The 27,226-nt window shown below is 42.4% G+C and overlaps 2 protein-coding genes across 3 annotated transcripts in view; one reads left to right on the top strand and one right to left on the bottom strand.

The window, feature by feature from the left end:
* Positions 1 to 27,226, top strand: part of RSRC2 (arginine and serine rich coiled-coil 2) — a 220,960-nt gene that overhangs the window by 148,929 nt on the left and 44,805 nt on the right. The window lies entirely within an intron of this gene.
* The window catches only part of KNTC1 (kinetochore associated 1), an 86,370-nt gene that overhangs the window by 30,312 nt on the left and 28,832 nt on the right, over positions 1 to 27,226 (bottom strand). For both annotated transcript variants that reach the window (XM_083589657.1, XM_083589658.1), the window contains 19 exons: positions 23,715 to 23,858; positions 18,774 to 18,872; positions 18,538 to 18,641; positions 16,902 to 17,007; positions 16,412 to 16,546; positions 15,835 to 15,957; positions 15,579 to 15,648; positions 15,420 to 15,487; positions 14,307 to 14,551; positions 13,974 to 14,146; positions 13,714 to 13,814; positions 13,025 to 13,166; positions 10,354 to 10,410; positions 5,563 to 5,726; positions 4,754 to 4,858; positions 4,389 to 4,517; positions 3,523 to 3,639; positions 2,759 to 2,868; positions 492 to 699 (listed from right to left, as the gene is read on the bottom strand). In XM_083589657.1, the coding sequence (XP_083445783.1) occupies positions 492 to 699; positions 2,759 to 2,868; positions 3,523 to 3,639; positions 4,389 to 4,517; positions 4,754 to 4,858; positions 5,563 to 5,726; positions 10,354 to 10,410; positions 13,025 to 13,166; positions 13,714 to 13,814; positions 13,974 to 14,146; positions 14,307 to 14,551; positions 15,420 to 15,487; positions 15,579 to 15,648; positions 15,835 to 15,957; positions 16,412 to 16,546; positions 16,902 to 17,007; positions 18,538 to 18,641; positions 18,774 to 18,872; positions 23,715 to 23,858 (2,400 nt within the window). The remainder of the gene's footprint in view (positions 1 to 491; positions 700 to 2,758; positions 2,869 to 3,522; positions 3,640 to 4,388; positions 4,518 to 4,753; positions 4,859 to 5,562; positions 5,727 to 10,353; positions 10,411 to 13,024; positions 13,167 to 13,713; positions 13,815 to 13,973; positions 14,147 to 14,306; positions 14,552 to 15,419; positions 15,488 to 15,578; positions 15,649 to 15,834; positions 15,958 to 16,411; positions 16,547 to 16,901; positions 17,008 to 18,537; positions 18,642 to 18,773; positions 18,873 to 23,714; positions 23,859 to 27,226) is intronic.

Below are 27,226 nucleotides of genomic sequence, written 5' to 3'. Positions count from 1 at the left end.
TTCTCTCATAACCAGGGTTTGCTAACCAGATTCACACCCTGGTTTAGATGGAACAAAGTTAAATACTAACCATTCCAAGGTCAAATTCACATGCAACTATTAAGTGCATGCAATGATCACATGTGGCAGGGACAGCAAATTGAGCACAACTTGTGACTCTTGGAGACTGTAATGTTGGGCATCTATCTTCTGTAATGAAGTATTAAATAAAAGTTAGTTGCTCTGGATGTACTTTCCAGAGATGGGTCTAGCGGGCTGTCATAATCTAGTTAAGAGCAGGTTGGTCTGTGAGTGGCCTCATCTTAAAAGCGGTGGGGTTGAAACTAGACAGAGTTTCGGCCTCTTCCTTCTAATTAGTATGAAAAATTATTTGCAAAAAACTGTTAGGCTTAATCAGTCCGTCCTTCTAATTAATACTGCCCTATTCCATACAATGGAATAGAAATTGTGGAATTTAGGTTTGGGGAATAAACATAGCCTGTAAGTTTTACCTTGTGCAACATTACACTGAGGCTTGTAACCAAGTCAGTAGTGCTTTTCAGAAGAGGGATTGTTTCTGCAGCTCTGGCCACTACCAATGCTTGAGTCTGATTCCCAGAATGCTCCCCCAAATACCCTTCAGCATGACTCATGCTAGCATTCTGGAGGTGTGTTTCAATGCAAAGCTGCAAAGCTGAATCAGTATCCAACTGGAAAGTGCTGAAAAGAAAAGAAAAAAGCACATGGAACTGGAGGGATACAACAACAAAAAATATGTCTCTTTATTCATAAAACCAATGATTCAGTCAGGGAGTATGTTTTGAATACAGTAAGAGTTGGGAATATTTTTCTGAGGGCCTCTCCAAACATCTTTTCTATTGTACATTCATGATGATTTGGTATCAGAGCAGTTATACACAATTCTATTTATTTATTATTAAAAAGTGAATTTCACTTATATAAATTAAGTTAGAAATAACAGCCAATCACAAACAGCTTACATAAATCAAATTAATTTAACCACATCCAAAATTAATAAATTAAATCTTAACTTCCGGTGCAATGCATACAGAACAAAGAAATGTTCCATTGACTAAAAAAATATTTCTGGGACGTTAAGCTTAATTACAAAAAAGGAGGCCGGATGTTAACAATGGAATCAATAGTCAACACACAATCTGGAAGATGGTGTCTAGCCTTAAAGTTCATTTTATCAAAGATGTATTTAATATGGAGAATTAGGTAAAGGTAAAGGGACCCCTGACTGATAAGTCCAGGCACAGCCAACTCTGGGGTTGCGGCGCTCATCTTGCTTTACTGGCCGAGGGAGCTGGCGTTTGTCCGCAGACAGCTTCCAGGTCATGTGGCCAGCAGGACAAAGCTGCTTGTGGCGAACCAGAGCAGCGCACGGAAACACTGTTTACCTTCCCGCCGGAGCGATACCTATTTATCTACTTGCACTTTGACGTGCTTTCGAACTGCTAGGTTGGCAGGAGCAGGGACCGAGCAACGGGAGCTCACCCCGTCGCGGGGATTCAAACCGCCGACCTTCTGATCAGCAAGTCCTAGGCTCTGTGGTTTAGACCACAGCACCACTTGCGTCTCATGGAGAATTGGCACAGTCCAAATTTTGCATTTTCAAAAATTACTAGTCTGTTTTAACTTTAATCATTGGTGAAGTAGTCAAACTGAAAGAGAAACTCAGGTGATATCAGATCATCATACAACTCATGGTTAAAAGGCTACATCTAATTTGTAAGCAGCATTACAGTGGTACCTCTGGATACAAATGGGATCCAATCCGGATCCCCGTTCACATCCTGAAGCGAACGTAACCCGCGTCTGTGCAGGTCGTGATTCGCCGATTCCGCGCATGCGCATGACGTCATTTTGACCGTCTGCGTATGCATGAGCGGCAAAACCCGAAAGTAACGCGTTCCGTTACTTCCTGGTTGCTGCGAAGTGCAACCCAAAAGCGCTCAACCTGAAGCACATCTAACCCGAGTATGACTGTACAGCAATTCCAGAGAAAGGATATGATAGTAATGAAGTTCCGTTTTCAATAGCTTTTGCGCCTGCAAAAGTTTCAGGGTGGGCATATTGCTTCATTTATCACTGCATGACCTGTAACTTCCTGCTGAAATCCTGTCATTTTTTTTAACAACAAATCCTTTTTTTAATGGGGGGGGGGGGGTTGTGCTGCTTTTGTTGTGCTAAAGTGCAAGAGTGGCCCCTCCAGATGACAATAATACAGTAACACTGAGGAAGCTTTGCAGAGCAGGTAGTAACATGGAAGGGTGTGTGGACAGTCCTATATAAATCCAGCACTAATGAACATACACAAGAGCATAAGAATAGCCCAGATGGATCAGGACAGTGGTCCATCTAGTCCAGCATCCTGTTCTCACTGTGGCCAACCAGATGCCTGTGGGAAGGAAAATCTGAGCACTCTCTCCTTCTGTGGTATCCAGAAGCATGACTGCCTTCGACCGTGGCCAGGAGCCATTGATAACCTTAGCTACCATGAAATATTATTGCGCTAATGATGTGTTACAGAACACATCTCTTTTAAAAAACCCAGTTCAGAGGGCCTATTAGGCAGACATTTTATTTATTTTATTTCATAAAATTTATATACCACTTGATTGTAAAATACACACACACACACACACACATATACCTCAGAGCAGTTTACAAATGATATTTCTAAATTATTTTAACAAACGTTTATGGAATAAAATGGTGTTTTTATAGCAAGAATGATATTTAGCTTTCTTACCTGCAGTATTTTAGTATGAGATCTGTATCCACATTTGGATGCTGTACCAAAGTTCTTAGAAGCTCTTTCTTCCTTACTGAGGGCATTCTAAATAAATCCTGGAAAGAGATCTATAAACAAAATGCCAAATTTAAGAAAATGGAAGTGGTGGAAACACCATTGCCTGATGAAGAACAGAATGTCTCTCCGCCCTCAAGTTCTTCCTCTGGAGCAGCTCCTTCTCCACTACTTGTTTGAGCTTCACACATCCACTTCTGTTTTGGCACAAAGAATTGATCTAAGCTTCCTTGTCTGGAGCGGAATGCTGTTATGGACATGCCTTTAGACAGAAGGCGTCTTAGTAATCAGGTGGGTTTTAGCCAAATTTGGCACCTGGAAGTGGGGGCTCCGTTCTAAGCGGCCCTATCTCTCCAATTTAAAATTATATCAGCAGCAAATGCTGCAACTCATTTACTCTGGAGCATGCACAAGGACTTAAGCAAAACAACTCTAGAGTAAGTGTACTGAAGGGTAAAGTAAATGTTCTTACATGTTTCTGGCATTTGTGCAGCAGTAAGTGGTCCAGTCACTCATTTTACGTCATGAGCAGATTACAAAAAGTCACCAAACTTCAACAGAAAATGTGCAGCAGCAAGGTTTGGAGGAATATTTATCATCATATATATGTGCAAATATTCTCTGGTCAAAGAGCCAGTTTAAGAATCAGCTCCCAGGAAATGTAAATAAACCATTTGATCCAAATTCAAATGCAAAAAAGCACTCACACCAAGTTTACCAAGCTGAATACCCCATTCAGCATCTGTGATTAATTCTTCAAATGCTTGTTTCTCGTTTGTCTCATCATAGTGACTGGCTAGCTGCACTCCAACAAGACCAACTGCCTGTTTGTGGGGGAAAGAAATTGTAATGAAGAAAAACACAAGTGTACTTGCAATCATTCACAAACCCTTCAGGTATTTTTAAAAGGAAGCCTCCTCATGCTTTTGTATCTTATTGCTTATGCTATCATTCAATTAGACTTTTCTCATATTATACGGGTTTTTATTTTTCCTTAACTATCTAATCAATGAATAAAAACAAAAAAGGGGAAAAATATATCTCTGCAACAGATCACATCAATCTGTAGTGCAGTATCATATGCTGCAAGAGTAGATAAGTCTTCCAACAAATGAACAATTGGGGGAGATGTAAGTTCCTTCCAGTGTCATGACGCCAGCCTTTTGGTCACCAACAGAGCACACAAAGCCCACTAAACTATGGCATGACCACTAGGTGGTGATAAGAAGCATATGTTTTCGCTTTGAAGTGACGTTGCCCAGTACGTTTAAACTTGGGGAACGCTGGTTCATTAAAATTAACCAGAATTCCTCTTTACATCCATTCTCAGGGGAACCCTGATTTAAAAGGTCATTTATGATCTTGGCTAAACAAATCATTATTTACAAATGGAAGCAGATTCTTCAGAACTCATCTTTGCAACTGTGCTGGAGAAGTGGAGGGAAGCATAAGAACACAAGAACCACCTCCTGCATGTGGCCAGAGGAATCCTGTTCTCACAGTGGCCAACCAGACACTTATGGGAAGCCCAGAAACAAGGCATAACTAAATGAAAAATTTTTAAACAACTTACCAGAATCTTGCTGTAATTCTGTGACGTGTTATTTATGACGTCCCAGAGCTTTTTAAATACATCATCTTTGGACAACAAAGTGCAGTAACCCAGTGCAAGGTTGTGGTCTATCAGGTGGCTGTTGAAAACCTTTGGAAGTAAAAATACTTTAAAGTAAGCTCTTTTTAAAAATAGTCTGCCTTAATTTAAATTTTCTGTAAATCAGGAAAGGATATGGCACTTGGCAAACAAAGGGCACCATCCCCCAAGAAAGTTCTCCTGCACAAGCATCAACAAATGAATGGGAACTGCAAAAGAGCTAAGGAGAGGAAATCAGATGCCCTGCAAAGCCATTTCCTCCTCACAATACATGCTTACATGCTCACCTTGTGCAATAGGCCCATAATGATGCTTTTAATTAGTGAAGTAGATCTTTGAATCAGTGTTAAGAAGAATGTTCTGGCATCATCCAGTGTCTTCCGGTCATACAGCTGATGGACAGAGAATAATATACTGGAACGATTTTGTTGCTATGAAAACATGTGTCATATACATTACAAGCATCACAAACAAGATCCAAACATGGCAAAGCTGTTTGGCTCTTAGGAGCAGAGCCTGAGCTGTAGTGCAATTGGACAGCAGCCCAGTCAGATCACTGCACCCAGCTGCTTTAAGTAATATCTTGCCCTCCACTCACACACTCTGCAAACACCTTCATAGGCAGGGAACTAGGAGGAGTAAAACTAGACATAACCCCACTCACACACGCAGCAATTACATTAATGTCATTTCTATGATGTAAATAGCAAGTGTAGGGGAAGGGGTCTTGATATAGATCAAGACCATGGTGGCTGCTTTTCATCTTTTGCCTCCTCTGCAGTATTGATCCAGATAGAAGGCCCCATGTCTGCTATTTGCATGGGAAGGAACACTTATGGATCACAGTTATATAATGGCTGCCACTGGCACAAAATGCAAACCTTACTTCCCATGCAAATAGGATATTGCCAGGTGCTTGATCCAAGACTACAGCCGGGGCAGAGAGTCCAAGCCTCACTACTGTCACCGCCCCCCACCTGCTATGTCTATTCACACAAATGCTAATCGAGTAAATGGTGTCCTATCCAGTTTGGCCTTAGGCACAAGCCTAAAGTAGACCTCACTCGAGTAGGTTCCTTGCAGATCCGGCACATACCTTTTCACACAGACTAATTTCCACGCTGTTTGATGTCATATGCTGCAAGAACGACCCAAAAGCAGAGGCAATTAGCCCCAAAGCCAACTCTAATTGGCCAAATTCTTGTAAGCTGCTGAGCAGAACAAAGATGGGATTCCCGCATGATAGACAAACATCCATTCCTAGAGGGGAAAGTTACAGAATGTTGTAAGAATGACAATTGGGCTTATATTGGAAATTATGGATTTGTAGGGCACACTGTAGGGAGCTAACTTGGCAAGGTACCCACTGAAGAAAAAACGGGGGGGGGGGTCAGTGGTAACACTCCTGATTGACTTCAGCGGATCTGAAACCAGAACCAAAAGATGGCCTGCAAGACAGAGGAAATAAAGTGCAATCAACCAGTAGGCACACTCTGATCAATGTCTTCCCAGAGGTCCAGCCCGCTGAGCATACACACAGGTATGTGTGTGTAGGATTGTGGCCTAAAGCTACTCCCACCTGGACTACTTCAATGCGCTCTACGTGGAGCTACCTTTGAAGGTGACTACAACTAATCCAGAATGCGGCAGCTAGACTGGTGACTGGGAGTGGCCGCCTAAACCACGTAACAGCAGAATTAAAACACCTAAATTGGTGCCCAGTATGTTTCCGAGCCCCCTTCATGGATCACTGCCTTGCCGTGGCGAAGGGGCTTGAAGAACTCAAAGAAGCTATGAACTATGCCGAGCAGGGCACCCAAGATGAACAGGTCATAGTGGAGAGTTTTGACCAAACGTGATCCACCTGGAGGAGGAACCGGCAAGCCACTCCAGTATCCCTGCCAAGAAAACTCCATGGACAAAGACAACAGGCATATAAAAGTTATGACGCTGGAAGATGAGCCCCTCAGGTCGGAAGGCGTCCAACATGCTACTGGGGAAGAGCGGAGGACAAGTACAAGTAGATCCAGAGCTGATGAAGCGGCTGGGCTAAAGCCGAAAGGACATTCAGTTGCGGATATGCCTGGAAGCGAAAGGAAAGTCCAATGCTGTAAAGAAAAATATTGCATAGGAACCTGGAATGTAAGAACCATGAACCTGGGTAAGTTGGATGTGGTCAAAAATGAGATGGCAAGAATAAATATTGACATCCTGGGCATCAGTGAACTAAAATGGACGGGAATGGGTGAATTCAGTTCGGATGACCATCATATCTACTACTGTGGGCAAGAAACCCGCAAAAGAAATGGAGTGGCCCTCATAGTCAACAAAAGAGTGGCGAAAACAGTACTGGGATGCAATCTCAAAAATGATAGAATGATCTCGATACGAATCCAAGGCAGACCTTTTAACATAACAGTAATCCAAGTTTATGCACCAACTACTGGTGCTGAAGAAACTGAAATTGACCAATTCTATGAGGACTTACAACACCTTATAGAAGTGACACCAAAGAAGGATGTTCTTCTCATTATAGGGGATTGGAATGCTAAAGTAGGGAATCAAGAGATAAAAGGAACAACGGGCAAGTTTGGCCTTGGAGAGCAAAATGAAGCAGGGCAAAGGCTAATAGAGTTCTGTCAAGAGAACAAGCTGGTCATCACAAACACGCTTTTCCAACAACACAAGAGACGACTCTACACGTGGACATCACCAGATGGGCAGCATCGAAATCAGATTGATTATATTCTCTGCAGCCAAAGATGGAGAAGCTCAATACAGTCAGCAAAAACAAGACCTGGAGCTGACTGTGGCTCAGATCATCAGCTTCTTATAGCAAAATTCAAGCTTAAACTGAAGAAAGTAGGAAAAACCACTGGGCCGGTAAGATACAATCTAAATCAAATCCCTTATGAATACACAGTGGAAGTGAGTAACAGGTTTAAGGATTTAGATTTGCTGGACAGAGTGCCTGAAGAACTATGGATGGAGGCTCGCAACATTATACAGGAGGCAGCAACGAAAACCATCCCAATGAAAAGGAAATGCAAGAAAGCAAAGTGGCTGTCCAATGAGGCCTTACAAATAGCGGGGGAGAGAAGGCAAGCAAAATGCGAGGGAGATAGAGAAAGATACAGGAAATTGAATGCAGATTTCCAAAAAATAGCAAGGAGAGACAAGAAGGCCTACTTAAACGAGCAATGCAAAGAAATAGAGCAAAACAACAGAATGGGAAGAACCAGAGATCTGTTCAAGAAAATTGGAGATATGAAAGGAACATTTCGTTCAAAGATTGCCATAATAAAGGACAAAAGTGGTAAGGACCTAACAGAAGCAGAAGACATCAAGAAGAGGTGGCAAGAATACACAGAGGAATTATACCAGAAAGATATGGATGTATCGTACACACCAGGTAGTGGGGTTGCTGAGCTTGAGCCAGACATCCTAGAGAGTGAAGTCAAATGGGCCTTAGAAAGCACTGCAAATAACAAGGCCAGTGGAAGTGATGGTATTCCAGCTGAACTATTTAAAATTTTAAAAGATGATGCTGTTAAGGTGCTACACTCAATATGCCAGCAAGTTTGGAAAACTCAGCAGTGGCCAGAGGATTGGAGAAGATCAGTCTACATCCCAATCCCAAAGAAGGGTAGTGCCAAAGAATGCTCCAACTACCGCACAATTGCACTCATTTCACACGCTATCAAGGTTATGCTTAAAATTCTACAAGGAAGGCTCAAGCAGTATGTGGACCGAGAACTCCCAGAAGTGCAAGCTGGATTTAGAAGAGGCAGAGGAACCAGAGACCAAATTGCAAACATGCGCTGGATTATGGAGAAAGCTAGAGAGTTCCAGAAAGACATCTACTTCTGCTTCATTGACTATGCAAAAGCCTTTGACTGTGTCGACCACAGCAAACTATGGCAAGTTCTTAAAGAAATGGGAGTGCCTGATCACCTCATCTGTCTCCTGAGAAATCTCTATGTGGGACAAGAAGCTACAGTTAGAACTGGATATGGAACAACTGATTGGTTCAAAATTGGGAAAGGAGTACGACAAGGCTGTATATTGTCTCCCTGGTTATTTAACTTATATGCAGAATTCATCATGCGAAAGGCTGGGCTGGATGAATCCCTAGCCGGAATTAAGATTGCTGGAAGAAATATCAACAACCTCAGATATGCAGATGACACAACCTTGATGGCAGAAAGTGAGGAGGAATTAAAGAACCTTTTATTGAGGGTGAAAGAGGAGAGCGCAAAATATGGTCTGAAGCTCAACATCAAAAATACAAAGATCATGGCCACTGGTCCCATCACCTCCTGGCAAATAGAAGGGGAAGAAATGGAGGCAGTGAGAGATTTTACTTTCTTGGGCTCCATGATCACTGCAGATGGTGACAGCAGCCACGAAATTAAGAGACGCCTGCTTCTTGGGAGGAAAGCAATGACCAACCTAGACAGCATCTTAAAAAGTAGAGACATCACCTTGCCAACAAAGGTCCGTATAGTTAAAGCTATGGTTTTCCCAGTAGTGATTTATGGAAGTGAGAGCTGGACCATAAAGAAGGCTGATCGCCGAAGAATTGATGCTTTTGAATTATGGTGCTGGAGGAGACTCTTGAGAGTCCCATGGACTGCAAGAAAATCAAACCTCTCCATTCTGAAGGAAATCAGCCCTGAGTGCTCACTGGAAGGACAGATCGTGAAGCTGAGGCTCCAATACTTTGGCCACCTCATGAGAAGAGAAGACTCCCTGGAAAAGACCCTGATGTTGGGAAAGATGGAGGGCACAAGGAGAAGGGGACGACAGAGGACGAGATGGTTGGATAGTGTCTTCGAAGCTACAAACATGAGTCTGAACAAACTGCGGGAGGCAGTGGAAGACAGAAGTGCCTGGCGTGCTCTGGTCCATGGGGTCACGAAGAGTCGGACACAACTAAACGACTAAACAACAACAAATGTTTCCGAGCACAATTCAAAGTGTTTAGGACCTTTAAAGCCCTAAACAGCCTCGGCCTCAGTATACCTGAAGGAGCGTCTCCACCCCCATCGTTCAGCCCAGACACTGAGGTCCAGCTCTGAGAGCCTTCTGGCAGTTCCCTCACTGCAAGAAGTGAAGTTACAGGGAACCAGGCAGAGGGCCTTCTCGGTAGTGGCGTCTGCCCTGTGGAACACCCTCCCATCAGATGTCATGGAAACAAACAACTATCTGACTTTTAAAAGACATCTGAAGGCAGCCCTTTTTAAGGACGTTTTTAATGTCTGGTGTTTTATTGTATTTTTAATATTTTGTTGGAAGCCGCCCAGAGTGGCTGGGGAAACCCAGCCAGGTGGGCAGGGTATAAATAATAAATTATTATTATTATTATTATTATTATTATTATTATTATTATTATTATTATTATTATTACTACTACTACTACTACTACTAACAAGCATCCATGCCAGGATTCAAGTAACTGAGCAACGATCTCCCCATATGCAAGGGCATTCTGGACTTGTATTTTAATCTATAGGCAAATATAAGAAAAGGCCTTAGAAATGACATTTGCACAGACATTTTGTTATAATGCAGAAAGGAACACTTTTCTAAAGCTCTGCCAGCTCTGCCAGGCTAGGGCAATCTGTGCTAAAAAGGGGTTTAAAAATCCTACAGGTCATATTGAAGCCCCTGAGCATATCTAAAGTAACTATTTGAATAGTAACCTAATCATTTATTCTTGAACAGATTGTGTGAGTCAAATAACTAGTTAAAACTCAAGGATTTACAACAGAAAAGGAAAAAAGAAAATGTGTTAAGCAACACTATGCCTTTCTACTTCTGGACTACTAAGGATTTAAATATATACTTTTGTCCCTATAGCTGTAACCATTTTTTCATGTAATACCTTGTTTGAATGGACAATATGCCAAACTGTTTGAGTCCAGAGGATACATCTTCCAGTCTGCAAAAGAAAGGTAGCAACTGTATCCAAATACTTTGGTACACTGTCAGCAGTTTAGATAATAATCCTCCTTCTCCAAATACAGTGGATGCTCAGGTTGGGAACGTGATCTGTGCGGGATGCACATTCGCAACCCACAGCGGTGCATCTGCGCACGCGTGGGTTGCAATTTGGTGCTTCTGCGCATGCACGACCGCCGAAACCTGGAAGTAATCCGTTCCAGTACTTTCAGGTTTCAGTGGTCCGCAACCTGAAAAAACACAATCTGAAGCATCTGTAACCCGAGATATGACTACAGTGGTATGTTGGTTTACAACTATAATCCTTACCGGAGGTTCGTTCATAAACCAAAACAGGTTGTAACCCAAGGCGCACTTTTGTCAATGGGGCCTCCAAAGATAGATAGATTTATTTATTGCGGCCATTGGCCCATATCGAAAACAATACATCAAAATTTATCCATAAACAATACAATTTAAACGCTTCCAAATTAAAACACCCATATAAAACCAATTTTACTTCAGTTAAGTAAACACTATACACAATAAGCTCCCTCTATGTAAACTGCAATTCAAATCCATCAGATTTTGGGGGGTATGCGTCTTAGTTCTGGCACTTATTGATGGTACTTAAGTTTAGCTAAGCTGTCAGAGTCATACAGTGATCCATTTCTCCTCTTTTGAAATAAAACATTAATCAGGTATCTAGCGACTGCAAGGGATCTACTTGTATCTTCGTCATTTAATAAGTATATTATTTGGGCTTCCTGAGGTCTATCAGCAATTCTCGATAAATATGGGGCCAGAAACTTGGACCGTGAAGCCGAATATAATGGACAACAGAAGATTATATGGTATAACGATTCTATAGATCCACTTTTACAGTCACAGAGGAGTGAGATCTGTCCTTTGGAGAGTCTGTTACCCAACACGTTTGATGGGAAAGCATTGAATCTAGCCTTTATAAAGGCATACCTGTGCGTCACCACAGATAAGGTAGTTAAATAAGATGGAAGTTTCGTTGGTGGTGTTAAGCCAAGGTTTATCGGCGGGGGGCCTCCAAAAAAAAAGTTCATAATCCAAAAAAATGGGTTGTAATCCAAAAAAAGTTCGCAAACCAGGACACGGACTTCCGAGTTTGATGTGTTTGTAATCCAAAACGTATGGAAACCAGACAGTCTGCAAACCAAGGTACCACTGTAACCATGTTAGCAAACCCTGAAGCTTGGATGAATTAGATTGGAACCATCACTTACAGTTTATGGAGTTCAAAGGCTTTATTCATGCAGAAACTATTTACAGGATGAGTGGAAATGGATGAGAAACATCAGTAAATCACATTGTGCAAGTTGGAGTTAACTCTTTATTAGCAAAACCAGATGTGCACAAGAGTGTCGGGCCTAATGAGCACAGCAACACATCTCTGGCAGGTCCTGCCCCTATGAAGCAGTTGCAGAGATTGAAGATCCCTGCCTCTCCACAGCTGTTGAAGTCCCCTCCTCTCCAGGGTCCCCCCCCCCGCAAGGAATCAGAGACTACATCTGTGTGTCTCCAACCTCACCTCCACCCTTTTTCTGCCTCTTCTGCTTCTGGGAGACAAGGGTGGAGGGGAAGACACCTGTCATCAGCCAGCCTCATCTCTGCCTCTTGGTCTCTTCTCCCCTGCTTCACTTTCTGCCTCCAATTCTGAACCTCTCTGCCAGCCTCTCCCTGCTTACTAAGCCATGTTACCTCTTCAGCTTCCGACACCTCCTTTCCCCAGTCTTCCACATTTGACGACTCATTGTTGCCCTACCACCAACCCCTGGACTCTGAGCCTTCTTCTCTTGGGGGTTTCCCAGGTGGTTCCTCCATTACCACCAGTTTTATTTTTCCTTACTTTCTTCAAGGGGGGAGGGAGAGAAAGCGCTTCTGCATTTGCACATCACAAGGCCATCAATTGCTACCACTAATGACAACTGTGTACCATTTCCATAACCAGAGGCAGCATGCCTCGGAATACAAGTTGCACATAATCACAAATGGGGAGAGTGGTCTATTGCGCTCATGTATTATTTGTGGGCTTCCCATTGGCATCTGGTTGCGAGAACAGAATGGTAGACTAAATGGGCCCTTTGTCTGATCTTCTTATGTTCTTAACAAGCAACCCTGTCTTATCATAGCATGTGAGGGTGACTGCTGTACTATTTATTCAGGTTATTTATAATCAGCTCTCCAAATAAAATCAATCCCAGAGCAGGGTGCAACATATAGACAGACACACAAGCACTCCACACACTAAATAAAGCCACAACAATAAATAAAGAACACAGCTCCACAAGATCAACAAAGCATCTCCTCCAGTTAACTAACCAAATGCTTATGTCACTATTCAGTCACTACTATTGACTAACATGTCCGATATTTTAACCCTGAATAGCGTAAAGGTGAACTGTAGGGATCTAAAGGGTTTGAATATTACCAATTTAGCTAGCACAAAAAAAGAATAACACAGAGTGAGATGAGGAATTGGAGAGACAGGGAAGAGGGGTGGGGAATAAAGTGCCAGAATTCCCTAAAACAGTAGTTCATATGAGAAAAGATTGTGGAAATAAGTTTAAGCTACCAAAGGTTACCTGCTTGGGTCACTAGAGATGTAGCAATTTCATATGCAGAAGGAAGCACAGAGGGCAGGTCCAGAAGTGCTCCATCTTCAGTAAAAAAGTCATTGAACATCCACTCTACATAAGAGTCTTTATCAGCTCCAAAATAGGTTGTCTAAACAAAAAGAATTAGCTATCATTTTTGTCAAAGCTCCACAAGAAAAGCAAGATGAATGAAGTAGGGAGGGCACAGATATCTTGCTGGCTCCTTAACTGTCCCTCCCAAGGTGGAAGGGGGAACAGACAAAAAGGAATCAGACTAGTGTGTGGAAACACCTGTGCTTGGCTCTTGTTCATAAGGTTATAAATGGGTGGGGCTCTGAGCACACAAACACACAGCTGAAAATTGTTAAGTGGGAATCCATATTCTCCTCCTGTTTACCCCTGCGTCTGTTGTTTCTACTGAAAGTCCTTGGGGGTAAGACCCTGTCCTGTGCATAGCTGTCAACGTTTCCCTTTTCTTAAGGGAAATTCCCTTATTCCGAATAGGATTCCTCGCAAGAAAAGGGAAAAGTTGTGTGAAATGTCATGTATTCAAATATTGCCATACAAAGCATCCAAACACATCCTTACTGCTTTTATTTTAGTACAACAGGGACAACTTTGATTATTAAACTGAAGAGCAAGATACCATGAACAGCAAATACTTTATTCTGCATTACCACTTTTGATATAAATCCATAGTCCTCAATTTGGCACTTTCCAAAAATTTCAAGGGCAAATGAGGTGTATTTGCAAAGCTCCAATGCATCTAAGATCAGATCTGTGAAGAGAGTGTGAATGTTTTAAATATATTTTACCTTTTTAAAAAAATAAAAGAGCTCAAACAATTTTTAAGAACTCTTACTCATTTAATGTAAAAATGAATGGAAGAAACCATATTTTTTTTCAGAAGATAACAACATGTGAAGTTATTCATTACCTGGACTGCAAATAGTAACTGCTTGACATGCCATTTCATTGACCACAGCTGGAAGATTTAATCCTTTTGGCACAACCATCAGAGTACTAGAGCCCAGCACATGACAAAGTTTTTGACATGCTAAGAACAGCAACCGTCCTGTTTGTTCATTAGGATGATCTTCATGAAAATCTCTTTAAGGACAAAATTTTAAAGGAAATGATTAAGGTGAGTACAAACAGACGTAAGATGTCAAAAAATAACCTCAAATAAATATAGTTAGTTAATATAGCATGCAAAACTCCAGATTGCACAGTGACTGGTAATGGCTAAGCCCAAATGTATTTTTTAAACCTGCATATATTTAGTGCCTCTTCAACTTTTCCAGCATCTAATGCTCTCAGAACCAGTTCTAAGGCCATCTCATGCTTGCTCCTCTGCAGAAGCAAAGCCAGTTTGTCAAGCTTCACATGGGACAACTGTTTCTTCATGCTGATATCTTGTAAACTGGACGCTTTTCCTTCAGTTTTCTCAAGGAGCTGAGATACTAACAATTGATTCCAATGACCTCCGACCAAAGTACAGGTATTAAAATTCTCCTAAACAAAAAGATAAAATAAGAGGGTGAAAGGAAAAATATGAAAATAATAGAATAATAGAATTGCGTAGCTTCATGTCCAGCTTTGCCCCCATAGAAACTGTGTTTATTTACAGTGCTAAACACATACTTGCGCTCAAGTTCATTCATAGGGGATGAAATGTACACACTCCACTGAGAAAATAAATGAGCCACCTCATAGTGTGCAGAATAGAGCTCCACCAAATCCAGTTCTGACTCTTATGGAACTAGCAGTGATTCTCCAAGTATGCCCCCCCAAGCCCTGCTATCAGAGATGCTTTGACTCCTTGATGAGGAGCCTGTGGCACTGCTGATGTTGTAGGACACCAATTTCTTTCAGCCCCACCCAAGATGTCCAATGGTCAGGGAAGATGGGAACTGCAGTCCAGCAACATCTGGAGGGCCACAGGTTCCTCATCCCTGCTTTAGTGAAGTATTGGAGGTTGAACCCGGAACCATGTCCATGGAAGCTTGCAATCTTACTACTGAGCAATGCCATTCCCCAAACCCCTCAGGTTAGAAAGTGAAGAGGTTTGGTTCAATCATATTCAGTGATTTTCCCCAAGGGGGGACTCAAGGGTACGCAGTACCACCACCTCTTTTTTTGGCTATTAAAAGTGTGGCACTTACTGGAAAAACTTCATGGTGAGTATCAGCACCTATTTTTCTAGAAAAAAAGCACTGATCATATACATATATATGAAAATGATGAATTCACATATATGTGAATGATGAATGTGGGTATTTTAAAGAAATACACATACATGATTACATTTTCCCTCTAAATAATTACATTCACCTCAACCTAGAAAGCACATTAAAAAAATTCAATGCCTTATGATCCTTACCTGTAAGGCTGCAAGAGTTTTAAACAACTTAAAGTTTGTTTCATATTCCTCTTTTTTCAAAATATTTTCTGTCCAAAAAAAAGAGTGGGTTGGAGTGAATAAGAGTGGTTATTGGATGGTTTATTACAAAACCTAAAACACAATAAATGCAAGATTTACCTTTCTGACAACAATCAAGTAGGAATTCAAGGATCTCCCCAAGAATTTTTTTAATATACAGCTGCATTTTCTGTTGACAGTGGAAAGGGGACAGGAAAAAGAAAATGTGAGAATGCTCCCATCAACCTCAAAGAGCAAGATTTTACTGTTAACATTTGAGAACAGCATTGTGCTTTTAACAGGGAACATGTTTGTTTGACCTCTCTTGGGGGATAACTTACACATTATCAGCAGCAGTCAGTTTCATGGAAGTTACCTTTTCTTCAGAGTCATCTGTTTCTTTCTCTAATGTCAGTCTTCCCCATATCAACATTTTATCTGCAATTTCCACAGCTTCAGCAGGAGGCAGTGTTTTTAATAAACTTATAATATCATCCCCCTGAAAGCATACATAAAGTGTATTAATTCTATGTTCAGTTCACAAACAGCTTGCCGTGGGGCACAGAGATCTACTGTTCAAAAAACACATCTGGAGACCCCTTTGGCAATGTGGCACCAGTTAAATTCTAGTTAAGTTAGATCCACATACATTGGCAGCTGCCTTATATTAAGTCAGCTCTTTGGTCTATCTGGTTCAGTACTGTCTATACTGATTGGCAATATGGGGGTTTAGATCCTATTTGGAGATATCAGGGATCAAACCTGTGCTCTACCACTGAGCTATGGACCACTAAGTAAGATTGTGTTAATTATGTTATTTCTACAATAGTTGCTAGTTGTAGAACAGCTAGCTGCTGTAGAGCACGTAACCTAATATAATTAAATATGAAGTATTTCTAATGGACAGTTTGGATATTTAAGGAAAAAAATGTAAAGAATGAGTATGTTCACACCTTTTCTTTATCAATAAGTTCCACAATCCTCCAGACATAGACATCTGCAGTGGGCAACATATATGCATTTACTATTTTCAAAGCATCTTCTAAAGAAGTATTTGAGCCTTGTTGTAGAATGTACTTTACCAGCATCTGGAAAAAGACACAAATCAGTACACTATAATACATAATACAGGCTTCCGCAACCTCGGCCCTCCAGATGCTTTTGGCCTACAACTCCCATGATCCCTAGCTAGCGGGACCAGTGGTCAAGGATGATAGGAATTGTAGTTTCAAAAACATCTGGAGGGCCAAGGTTGAGGAAGCCTGACATAATATATTCATCACAGAACATAGTATCTTGCATATAAAGTTAAATTTTAATATGCATAAACCAAAATTGGCATATGAACAAAGGCTGTAATCTTGCAAACAATGACAGCATTCTTCAACTCAAATGATTGGGACTTATTTCTGTACATTTTACCAAAAAAAGGACCCCACTTACCATCATCACTTGTTTATCATTTAAAAGATTGGTGTCTCTTATACCATAGCTCCGCAAAAGTTTCTTCATTTCCATCAGCCTATAACCTTCTTGCAGAAGCTTCACCCTGCAGATAAAGTGTGCCTGCACTTACATTTCAGCTTCTGACAAATTGGCAGACCAATCTAATAAGCTGTTTCAGTTGCAGAAATACCACAAACAAAAGTTTGTGCCAAAGCAGCTAGAACATTCCCCAAAGGGGGCCAACCCCATATATTTCTGTCCCACTTGCAGCTTAAGCCATCTTCCCTCCACCTCTCACAAATAAATTAATCACAGCAGTGCCAGGACAGGGAACCATTTCGCATGGGCATACTTCATGAGACCATATGCCACCAATGGGCAGGGCCAGGGCAGAGCAAATGCCTGCAATGACAATTAGCTATGTACTAGCCATGCAAAAGTTGTGGGCTTCTGCACTGCTCTGGCCATCTCTCATTTCCACTAGGCAAAAGTTCGTGAGTGTATAGTCTGGAGAGAACCACAAGGCCTGGTAGACCACATTTGTTCTCTTTTCCTGAACTTCAACACCCCTGTATAATGGTACAAAATTACCCATATGAATTACAGCTAAAACCTAAGGCTGCTCTAGCAGCCTCTCACTCCTGTCTTTGCACAGCTAAGCTGTGTAAGACATGGGAAAAAGTAAGTCCAAATGGCTTCTGTTCTACCAACATTCAGGGACAGGATTTAAATTCAATTCCCTCCCCACCCAATTAAAAGTTCAGTCCTAGGAGAGAAAGCATGAAGATACTAAACCAGTTGGGCATCTGAGAGGAAGAAGAGTATGTGAGCTATTCAGTGAGGGCCCACAGCTTAGTGAGAGAGTACATGTTTTGCACGCAGGAGGCCCCACATTTGGGCATGGCATCCCTAGTGTATCCCTAATGGCATCAGGGCTTGGAGAGAACTCAGCTAGTAAGTGGAGACAATACTAGCTGGATGGACTAATGGACTGACAATAGAAAAAAGATATTGCCTGTTTACTGATGTATGAATGTAGTGCTCCTCCTTATGAGGGGGGGGGCTCCTGATTGATCCCAGGAATCCCCTTAAGAAACTCCCCATGTGTACATTAGTAGGGCCCCTTGACACACAGGGCTAGCCAATCACAATGCCATTCTCACCACGAAAGACAGCTCATGCGTGAAAGATTCTTATGCATTTGCAGGTGTTTTAAACAGCACTATAATACTGTTTACCCAAAGGGGGCACTGAGTGAAATTTAATATAATGACCCAGTTGGGTATCTGGCAGTCCAATGCTATGAGAGGCTTCAAGAGGCCCAAACCATCAATGCTGGCCCACTGACTATCCAACCACAGTAAGTCATTATTTTAATGTTATACAGTCTTCAAACTTTAACAAAGAGAAAAGTGAGCAGTTAAGTCAAACAAACAAGGAACAATTCCTGAAGTCACTAAGTGTTAGAGCAGAAGTAGCCAACTTGGTGGTCTTCAGATCTTGTGGACTACATAACTCTCACAAGCCCCATCCAGCTTGGTGAAGACCAAAGGACGATGGGAGTTGCAGAGGGCATCATGTTTGCTACCCCTTGTGTTTAAAGGCTAAGAGGTACACATGTTTGTACTCTTACTTGTCATGGTCCATGTCCAGGTACTGTTGAACCAGCTGTTCCACTCCTGGATTCCAAGGAACCACAGCACTGTATGTTACTGCTAGCACGCCTTCAAAGATCAACTATAAAAGAAAAATTCTATGACTTATGTGCCACTGGCCTCTTCTTTCCAAACCAGAGGCGTTTCTCATCCCGCATGCATTTCAATATGAAAAGAGGGATCATTGGAACATTGGCACACTTGTCCTACTCACATCTATGTTGGACATGCAGCTCAAGACAGCAATGGCCTTTGCTTCCCACGTAGTGTCAAAGACAGAGGTCGACTGTTTACAATACCGCTCCAGGAAGTCCTAAAGAGTATTTTAAGAAAGTTTTGAAAATGTTGTGGCAAAAGTATTTCAAAAGTATTAAAAATCAACCTTTTTAAAAATAGATGCCATTCATTAGTATAATTCCTATACAGTTTTTAGACTAGAGTCCTACACACACTTACCTCGGAAAAGGTGTTACTGCAATCTGGTAAGAAGACAGGAAGAAATTGAGGGGTACAACCTGCTTGTGATGGTTCAAGGGGTTGCTCGTGCGTAAGCCGGTGCAAACACCCGGCTGTATTGCCTGAGTGAACCTTTTCTGTCTGGACAGCCACTCACCTGTGGCTGTCTCAATCGCTGGCAGAATCCGTCAGTGGGCGTTTCTTAAACTTCTTCCAGCAAAGAAGCTCTTTGACGCCTAGTCTCCTCCTCCTCTCTCTGCGCGAAAGCCTTCTGCGCAAGGAGGGCGTAGGCAGCGGAGGACCTCTACTCTCCCCGCTGGTCCCCGGCAAGGAGTCATGGGACTGCCTTGCCGCTTCCCCCATCTCCCCCCCTTCTCCACTGGTGCTACGCTGATTCTCTTCCCCAGAAGATGGGCTGCCTCTCCCAATCCCGGAACGCTCTCTGGAATCCCTCTGGATTTTGCTCTCTCCCTCCGGCACTGATGGCAGTTCCCTGACACTGCTCAAAAGAAATACATCAAGCAGGAAGGGAGAAGGAGAAGGAGAAAATGTACACTTGCGAAGAGATCCAGGACTTGGAACATGGAAGATTGAGAGTATATGGGTAAAAACTGTAGAATAGGGAAACAGCAAGTGGCCTTGCTGTGGGTGCTGCTACAGACCTCCAAGCCAGACTGAGGACTTGAATGATGCCTTCCTACAGCAGATTAACAAGCATTCAAAAAGGAGAGCTATAGTAGTCATGGGAGACATAAACTACCCCAATATCTCTTGGAACTGTAAGGTCCAATAAATTTTTCAATTGCCCCAATGACAATTTCATTTCATGGAAGTAGCAACAAGGGGGTCATCTCTCCTGGACCTGTTCCTCACCACAGCGAGGAACTGATTGACAACGTAGAAGTACAGGGAATCTTGGGAGGAAGTGATCATGTCCTCTTGGGTTTCATGATACAAAGGCAAGGGAAAGCTGAGTATAGTCAGACATGCACTCTGGACTTTAGGAAGGATAATTTCAAAATGCTTAAGGAACTACTGGTTGAAGTCCCACGGTTAGAAATTCTCAAAGCAAAGGGATTCCAAGGTGAATGGAAGATTCTTAAAGGTGAAATATTGAAAGCACAAAGGCAGACAATTCCAAAAAGAAAGAAAAGTGAGAGGCACCTAAAGAAACCAGTGTGTCTGCATAAAGAACTTACAGATGAGCTGAGTATGTAAGAATGGGCATTTATAAAAATGGAAGAAAGGAGAAATCAGTTGTCAACTGTTGCAGGGAGAATGTCAGGTGGGCAAAACCTCAGAATGAAATCAGGCTTGAAAGAGAGATTAAAAATAATAATGAAAGGTTTCTTTGGCTATTTCCAAGCAAGAGGAAGAACATGCAAGTAGTAAGCCTCTTGAGAGCAGAGAAATACTACTGGGTGACAGAGAGAAAGTGGAAATGCTTAACACAGACTTTGCCTCTGTCTTTACCCCAAAGAAAAGCAGTGCCCAACCTGGTGGTAACAGAATAAACAATGCAAGGAGGGAGCTGCAGCCCAAGATAAGAAAAGAAGTAGTAAGGGAACACCTGGCTACTTTAAATGAATTCAGATCTCCAGGGCCTGATGAGCTGCACCCAAGGATGCTAAAGGAGCTTGCTGATGTACTCACAGAGCCTCTGTCTATAATCTTTGAGAATTCTTGGAGAACAGGGGAGGTCCCTGCAGACTGGAGGCGGGCAAGTCTTGTCCCCATTTTCAAAAAGGGGAGGGAAGAAGACCAAGGTAAGGAAGAGGGAAACTCTGGAAAGAACTTGGAAGGGCATATTTTAAAGGTCTAAGAGCCTAAATTTCCACATTTTACTTTGCTGCATATTTTGTGATTTTGACTCTCTGCTGGGGTTCTCTCACCGAAGAGTACTTGCCCCAAACTTGGATCTCCTTTATACCTATTTTTCCTAGAACCAACACTTTCCACTGTAAATAAAATGCCACCACAGTTTACAATACAAGGATTTAAACAATGTAATTATTACAAAACAAATTTAAAAAGAAACCAAGTACTAAACATAGGGCTGTGTATTTGTTGAAGACTGTACTAGGGCCGGGCGATGGATGGTTTTCAGCATCATGATACATCAGCAGCTAAATACCACGGTATACTGATATATCACAATGTCTGAATTGTATCTGGCTGCTTCTTCCTCCCCACCTTAGGGGAGGAAGAAGCAGCCAGATAAATTGCCCAGCCCTTCAGATGAGCAAGCCCCCTTGCCATACCTCTCCAGCTCATGGAAGCCAAGGTGGTAGGGTTGCTGGGGCTTCCTTAAACAGCTCAGCTGGGAGGCAGGAAGGCTCCCAGCTGTGCAAGACCAACTGCTTAGGCAGCTCTGATTGCCTGCCTGGCTGCCTGTTTGCCTTCTCACAAGCAAGTGAGATAGCTGATCTCTTTCCTCCCTGTGGATCGCTGGGGAGAAAAGAGACCAGCCACCCACCCCATTTGCTCACATGGAGACAAACATGCAGCCAGCCAGGCAGATAAGAGAGCAAGCAGTTTGTGCTGGCAATACACGGCTCCGCAGGCAGGCAGACAAGCAGGCAAGAGTGAAATGTGTTGTGCTGGTGGTGTAATAGGAATTTTATGGTCTTAAGATATATGGTAATGTTCATAAGTGTACCAACCAAGCACATACATAGATCAGCACAGGAAGGCCAACCTGGAACCATTTTGATTCCTAAACTGACCAAATCTTTTCTCTGCAAGGTCAAAATGGAAAAGGCTCCCCATTGTCTTTTCCTTCACAAATCCTGTCTGTGTTTGAATAGGGTGTGAGCCTGTGACCTGGCCAGGAACTAAGTATTTATCATTACAAAAGACTGGCCAGGCTACCCAGGAAATCCAATCAAGTAACCTGCCAGACAGGAGATAAACAAGGACAAGAGAAAAACAACATTTAAATTTCTGTTTAGACCACCTTTTCTATGATGTATGTATGATGTTTCTGGGGGTGGTCTTGATCTACAGGGTGGCAATTTCAAAAGTCTTTATAAGGCCTGGCACACCATTTTTCTGGGTCCTCCTCCTTTCCTGCGTGTGAGGGGAGCACCCTGTTGCAACAGATCAATAAAGATCAAGCTTACTAGCTGCTTTGCTTCTCAATATTCTCTGCTTGGCCTCTGTTATTTTCTCCTACCAATAGGGAACCTATGTAAGGACTCTATATGGGCTCTTGGATACCGCATAAGGGAAAAGGGCAATTTTTTTGTTTACAACAGTGGTGGCTGGGGAGCTGTGATGTATTGCCAGCTCAAAAAGTCTGAAATTGATATCAGGATCTGAATGTCATACTAGTTTCAGACACTAAATTGAAAAATCGCCCAGCTCTAGACTGCACAGGAAATTATTTACAGCTACAAGCCAATACAGTTAGGCTGTATAGACACTGTGTGTGTAGTGTGATAAGAATTTCAAGGTCTTAGATATGTAATAAATGTTCATAAACGTACCAAGCAAACACGTACATAAATATATAAACCACATGTCTGAAAACCCCACAGAAAAAAAGTCCTGAACAAATGGACCTCAATTATTTCTCTGCAAGGTCAAAGTGGGAAACCTCCCCATTGTCTCTTTCCTCACAAATCTTGTCTTAAGGGCACATTTAAGATATGAATAGGGTGTGAGCCTGTGACCTGGCTCAGAAACTAAGTATTTAACATTACAAAAGACCGGCCAGGCTCCCCAGGCAATCCAATCAAGTGACCATTAAACAGGTAACCTGGCAGACAGGAGGTAAACAAATCACTCAGATTTCTACTGTAGACCGCCCTTTCTGTGATGTATGTATGCTGTATGGAGGGGTGGTCTTGGACTCCAGGGAGGGAATTTAAAATGTCTATATAAGGGCAGGCACACTTTTGTTCTGGGTTCCTCCTCCCTCCTGCATGTGGTGAGAGAGGACCCTGTTGCAACAGATCAATAAAGATCAGGCTTACTAGCTGCTTTGCTTCTCAATATTCTCTGGTTGGCCTCTGTTATTTTCTCCTACCAATAGGAAACCTACGTAAGGACTCTATATGGGCTCTTGGATACCCCATAAGGGAAAAAAGGGCAGATTTTTGTTGACAACAGAAGGAGGCTTCCAAATAGGGGACTTCCTCCTCTTTCTGCCACTACTCTGTTGCCTCCTGCACACCAAGCCATGAGGATTCTTCACTGTGGCAATCTCATTTAATCTCTTTATATTTTTCTCCATTTGCTTTAAGCTTCACAGTCAAGCAGGTATTTCAGCAAGACTTGCCCAGGTGAACTCCAGAGTAGACAACAAATCCTTTTCCAGGTCTGACACACATTATCACACTGTCTCAACCCAGCAACCTACACCCATGGAACTCCCAGGGCTACACAAGTGGAATAAATCACGGGAGAGCACTCTAAAGAGAAGTCTTGGAGTGCTTGCCCATACCAAGAAGCTACTCTTCCTTGAATCCAAACAGCATTTTCCCAAACAGAAAATTTAGAATACATCAGACTGGTGAGAAAAAAATGAAGTATTTAAATGCTGAATATTATGCAAATTAGCCTAGTTCTTTGTAAATTCATACTTTTCTACCTAAGAAAAGAAGTACCTGGCTCCCTGTAGAGGGAAATAAAGTCTTTAGTTATTTAATACTCAGAAAAGATTTTGTATTGATCTTGAATAGAGAAAAGAGCATACCTTTATGTACTGCAATAGAATTTCATCTTTCTCCAAATTATGGTGATGCATGTATGGTTCAATATACTTCTCTAAGGTAGCTGGAATGAGTTCTGCTGCAAGTACTTTATCAAGCATACGAAACACAGTCCTATTTGCATTTTCCTATGAAACAAACAAAATAAAACAATAGAAGAACTAGCTATGTAGCAAGATGAGCAGAACGTAGAATTGATTGTGATATAATAACCCACCTTCTGCTCTAAAGCAGGGTTACCAAAATGTGGTCCGTGAGCTTCATTCAAACGATCCACAGTGTGTCCACACTAAATATTCATATTGATTTTTAATTGCATTTTTATTGTTTTTAATTAATTATATTGTATTTTATTGAACTATAATTTTAATTTTATGGAATGAAAATTGTAATACGATAAAATAGAATAAAAAAGAAGCACTAAAAATTGGCTGCTTCTAGCAGAACAGGGAAGCTGAATCCAGCCCTAAGTGGTCTACAAGAGACCAACAATTTTTAAGTACAGTGGTACCTCTGGTTGCGAACAGAATCCATTCCGGAGGCCCATTGGCAACATGAAAATAGCGCAACCCGCAGCGGCACATCTGCGCACACATGGGTCGCAATTTGCCGCTTCTGCGCATGACGTCATTTTGTGCATCTGTGCACACGACGAAACCCAGAAGTAACCCTTTCCGGTACTTCAGGTTCGCCGCGGGACATAACCTGAAAGAACGTAATGTTGTAAACAAAAATTGCCCTTTTCCCTAAGAAGGGAAAAGGGCAATTTTTGTTTACAACAGTAACATGAAGTGGACATAACCAGAGGTACCACTGTGGTTCATATGGGGGGGGGGGGATGGAGTTTAGGAACAACTGCTCAGAGGATTCATTATCACACAAAAGCCACCAACTCCATCCACCAACAGGTCCATTTGATTTTGATTTTAAAAACAAACTGGTCTTGCTGGTATCAGACCAAAGGCTCATCTAGGTCAGTACATTGCTTCCAACAATGACAAGTCAAACACCCTGGGAAATTCACAAGTAGCACCTGACATACATACTATCTTCTCTTTTAACACCAGCTAATAGCCATCTTTAATGTCTAAACATTTCCAAAAGTGTATCAACAACCAAATGCAGGAACAAGAGAGTCTGCACAAGCTATACCTCAAAGGGGAAGGTATTCTACAACCAGCAATATGGCTCAGGACAGCAGTACCTCAAGGACTGCCTCTCCCCATATAAATCTACCCATTCATCATCTGAGGTCTTTCTTCATGTGCCTCCTCCATGTGAGATATGGAGGGTGACAAACACAAGAGTGGGCCATTTCTGCAGTGGCCCCCTACTTGTGGAGGTTCATCTGGTGCCTACATCTTTAGGCAAAAATGTTCCTCCTCAATCACACCTTTGGCTGATTAACATGTTGCTGTTTAGTCGTGTCCGACTCTTCGTGACCCCATGGACCAGAGCACGCCAGGCACTCCTGTCTTCCACTGCCTCCCTCAGTTTAGTCAAACTCATGCTGGCTGCTTCGAGAACACTGTCCAACCATCTCGTCCTCTGTCGTCCCCTTCTCCTTGTGCCCTCAATCTTTCCCAACATCAGGGTCTTTTCCAGGGAGTCTTCTCTTCTCATGAGGTGTCCAAAGTATTGGAGCCTCAGCTTCACGATCTGTCCTTCCAGTGAGCACTCAGGGCTAATTTCCTTAAGAATGGATGCGTTTGATCTTCTTGCAGTCCATGGGACTCTCAAGAGTCTCCTCCAGCACCATAATTCAAAAGCATCAATTCTTCGGCGATCAGCCTTCTTTATGGTCCAGCTCTCACTTCCATACATCACTACCGGGAAAACCATGGCTTTAACTATACTACAGCCTTTTAAATACATCTGTGCAAAGGGGGTTTTATTATTTTGTTGTTTTTGTTTTAACTATTTATTTCTGCTTTCACCATGTATTTTTATCTTGTGAACTGCCCTGAGATCTTGTGATAAAGCGAGGCATATGAATCTAATAAACAACAACAACAACCAGGGAGCTACTCTGAGTCACTGTGTAACAGACAGCTCCTGAGGAGGGCTGTGCAATAAATTGCCATATAGTTGAATACTGGTATTGAAATAACATTGTGATAGTGTTTCAACAAGGCAATATACCAGTGAACAAAAGGTGGAGACTTAACAGCTTCCCAAGGGGAAGCTTTGCAGATAATTTGCAGGCATGGGGTCTCCAGCTTTGTTTACTCTCTCCCTCCTCCCTCCTAACTGATAAGAAATGATGATAAGCCCTCACAGAACCAGCAAACTCTCAGCTTCACTGGTGTCTTTCCACTTAGAGCTCAGCTAATTATGCAGAGCCTGCTAACAATACAGGTTCTTCTAAAGCTGGACAAAAAAGAACATAAACAAAGAACTGGAAAGCACTTCAAGAAAAAGCCTCATCAGTGGAAAAAAAAGAGGGGGAAGAGTTTTTATTTTTATTTTCTGGTGGTGTTTATTGTTGGTTCCCCCTAAATAGCTTTCCTACATGCAGCTCTTGGAACTGTAATAAAAATTTAAGGTCTATAAAATGTTCATAATTGTACCAACCAAGCACAAACATAGATATGTGGACCACATGTCTGGAGCAGCACAGGAAGACCGTCCTGAAACCATTTTGACTCCCAAGCTGACCAAGTGTTTCTCTGCAAGGAGGGAGGGGGTGAGGGAACCTTCCCATTGTCTCAGGAATTGGGTAATCACCATTTTAAAGGAATGGGCAGACTACCAGGAAAGGAAATCAGATAAGGCATTATCAGATAACCTGGCAGACAGGAAAAACAACAACATTCAAATTTCTGTTATAGACCGCCTTTTCTGTGATGTAGGTATGATGTTTGTGGGGGATGGGTCTTGGGTTACACCCCTTCTATGATGTATGTATGATGTATGGAGGGGTGGTCTTGAGTTCCAGGGCAGGGAATTTAAAATGTCTATATAAGGGCTGGCACACCTTTGTTCTGGGTCCTCCTGCGTGTGAGGGGAGCACCCTGTTGCAACAGCTTTAATAAAGATCAGGCTTACGAGCTGCTTTGCGTCTCAATATTCTCTGGTTGGCCTCTGTTATTTTCTCCTACCAATAGGGAATCCATGTAAGGACTCTATACGGGCTCTTGAATACCCCATAAGGGAAAAGGGGCAGATTTGTTTACAACAGAACCGCCCACCCATCAGATCGCACATGCACCCTACTCTTTTCCGGTCGCTGGCCGGTTCACGTAGCCGCCCTGCATGCGGCTCTCTATCCTGGCCGCTGGCCGGCTCGTGCAGGCGCCCTGCGTGCCGCTCGCTCTCCCACCCACGGGCTCTTACAGCAGGCTGCCAGCGGGCTCTTGCAACGGCTCACTCTCCCTCTTTGAAATCCTCTTGCAGCCGCTCTTGCCTGCCTATCTATCCCTCGGAGAGCAACAACTTTGTGGCAAAATCCTAAAAAAATGTCAACAACTTCAATCCTAAAAATCTGGCCCTCTTT

The sequence above is a fragment of the Podarcis filfolensis genome (genome assembly GCF_964270895.1).
Source record: "Podarcis filfolensis genome assembly, chromosome: 16".
NCBI lineage: Eukaryota > Metazoa > Chordata > Lepidosauria > Squamata > Lacertidae > Podarcis > Podarcis filfolensis.
Note: the sequence above shows the minus strand (reverse complement) of the source record. Positions and strands in the feature narration are given on the sequence as shown.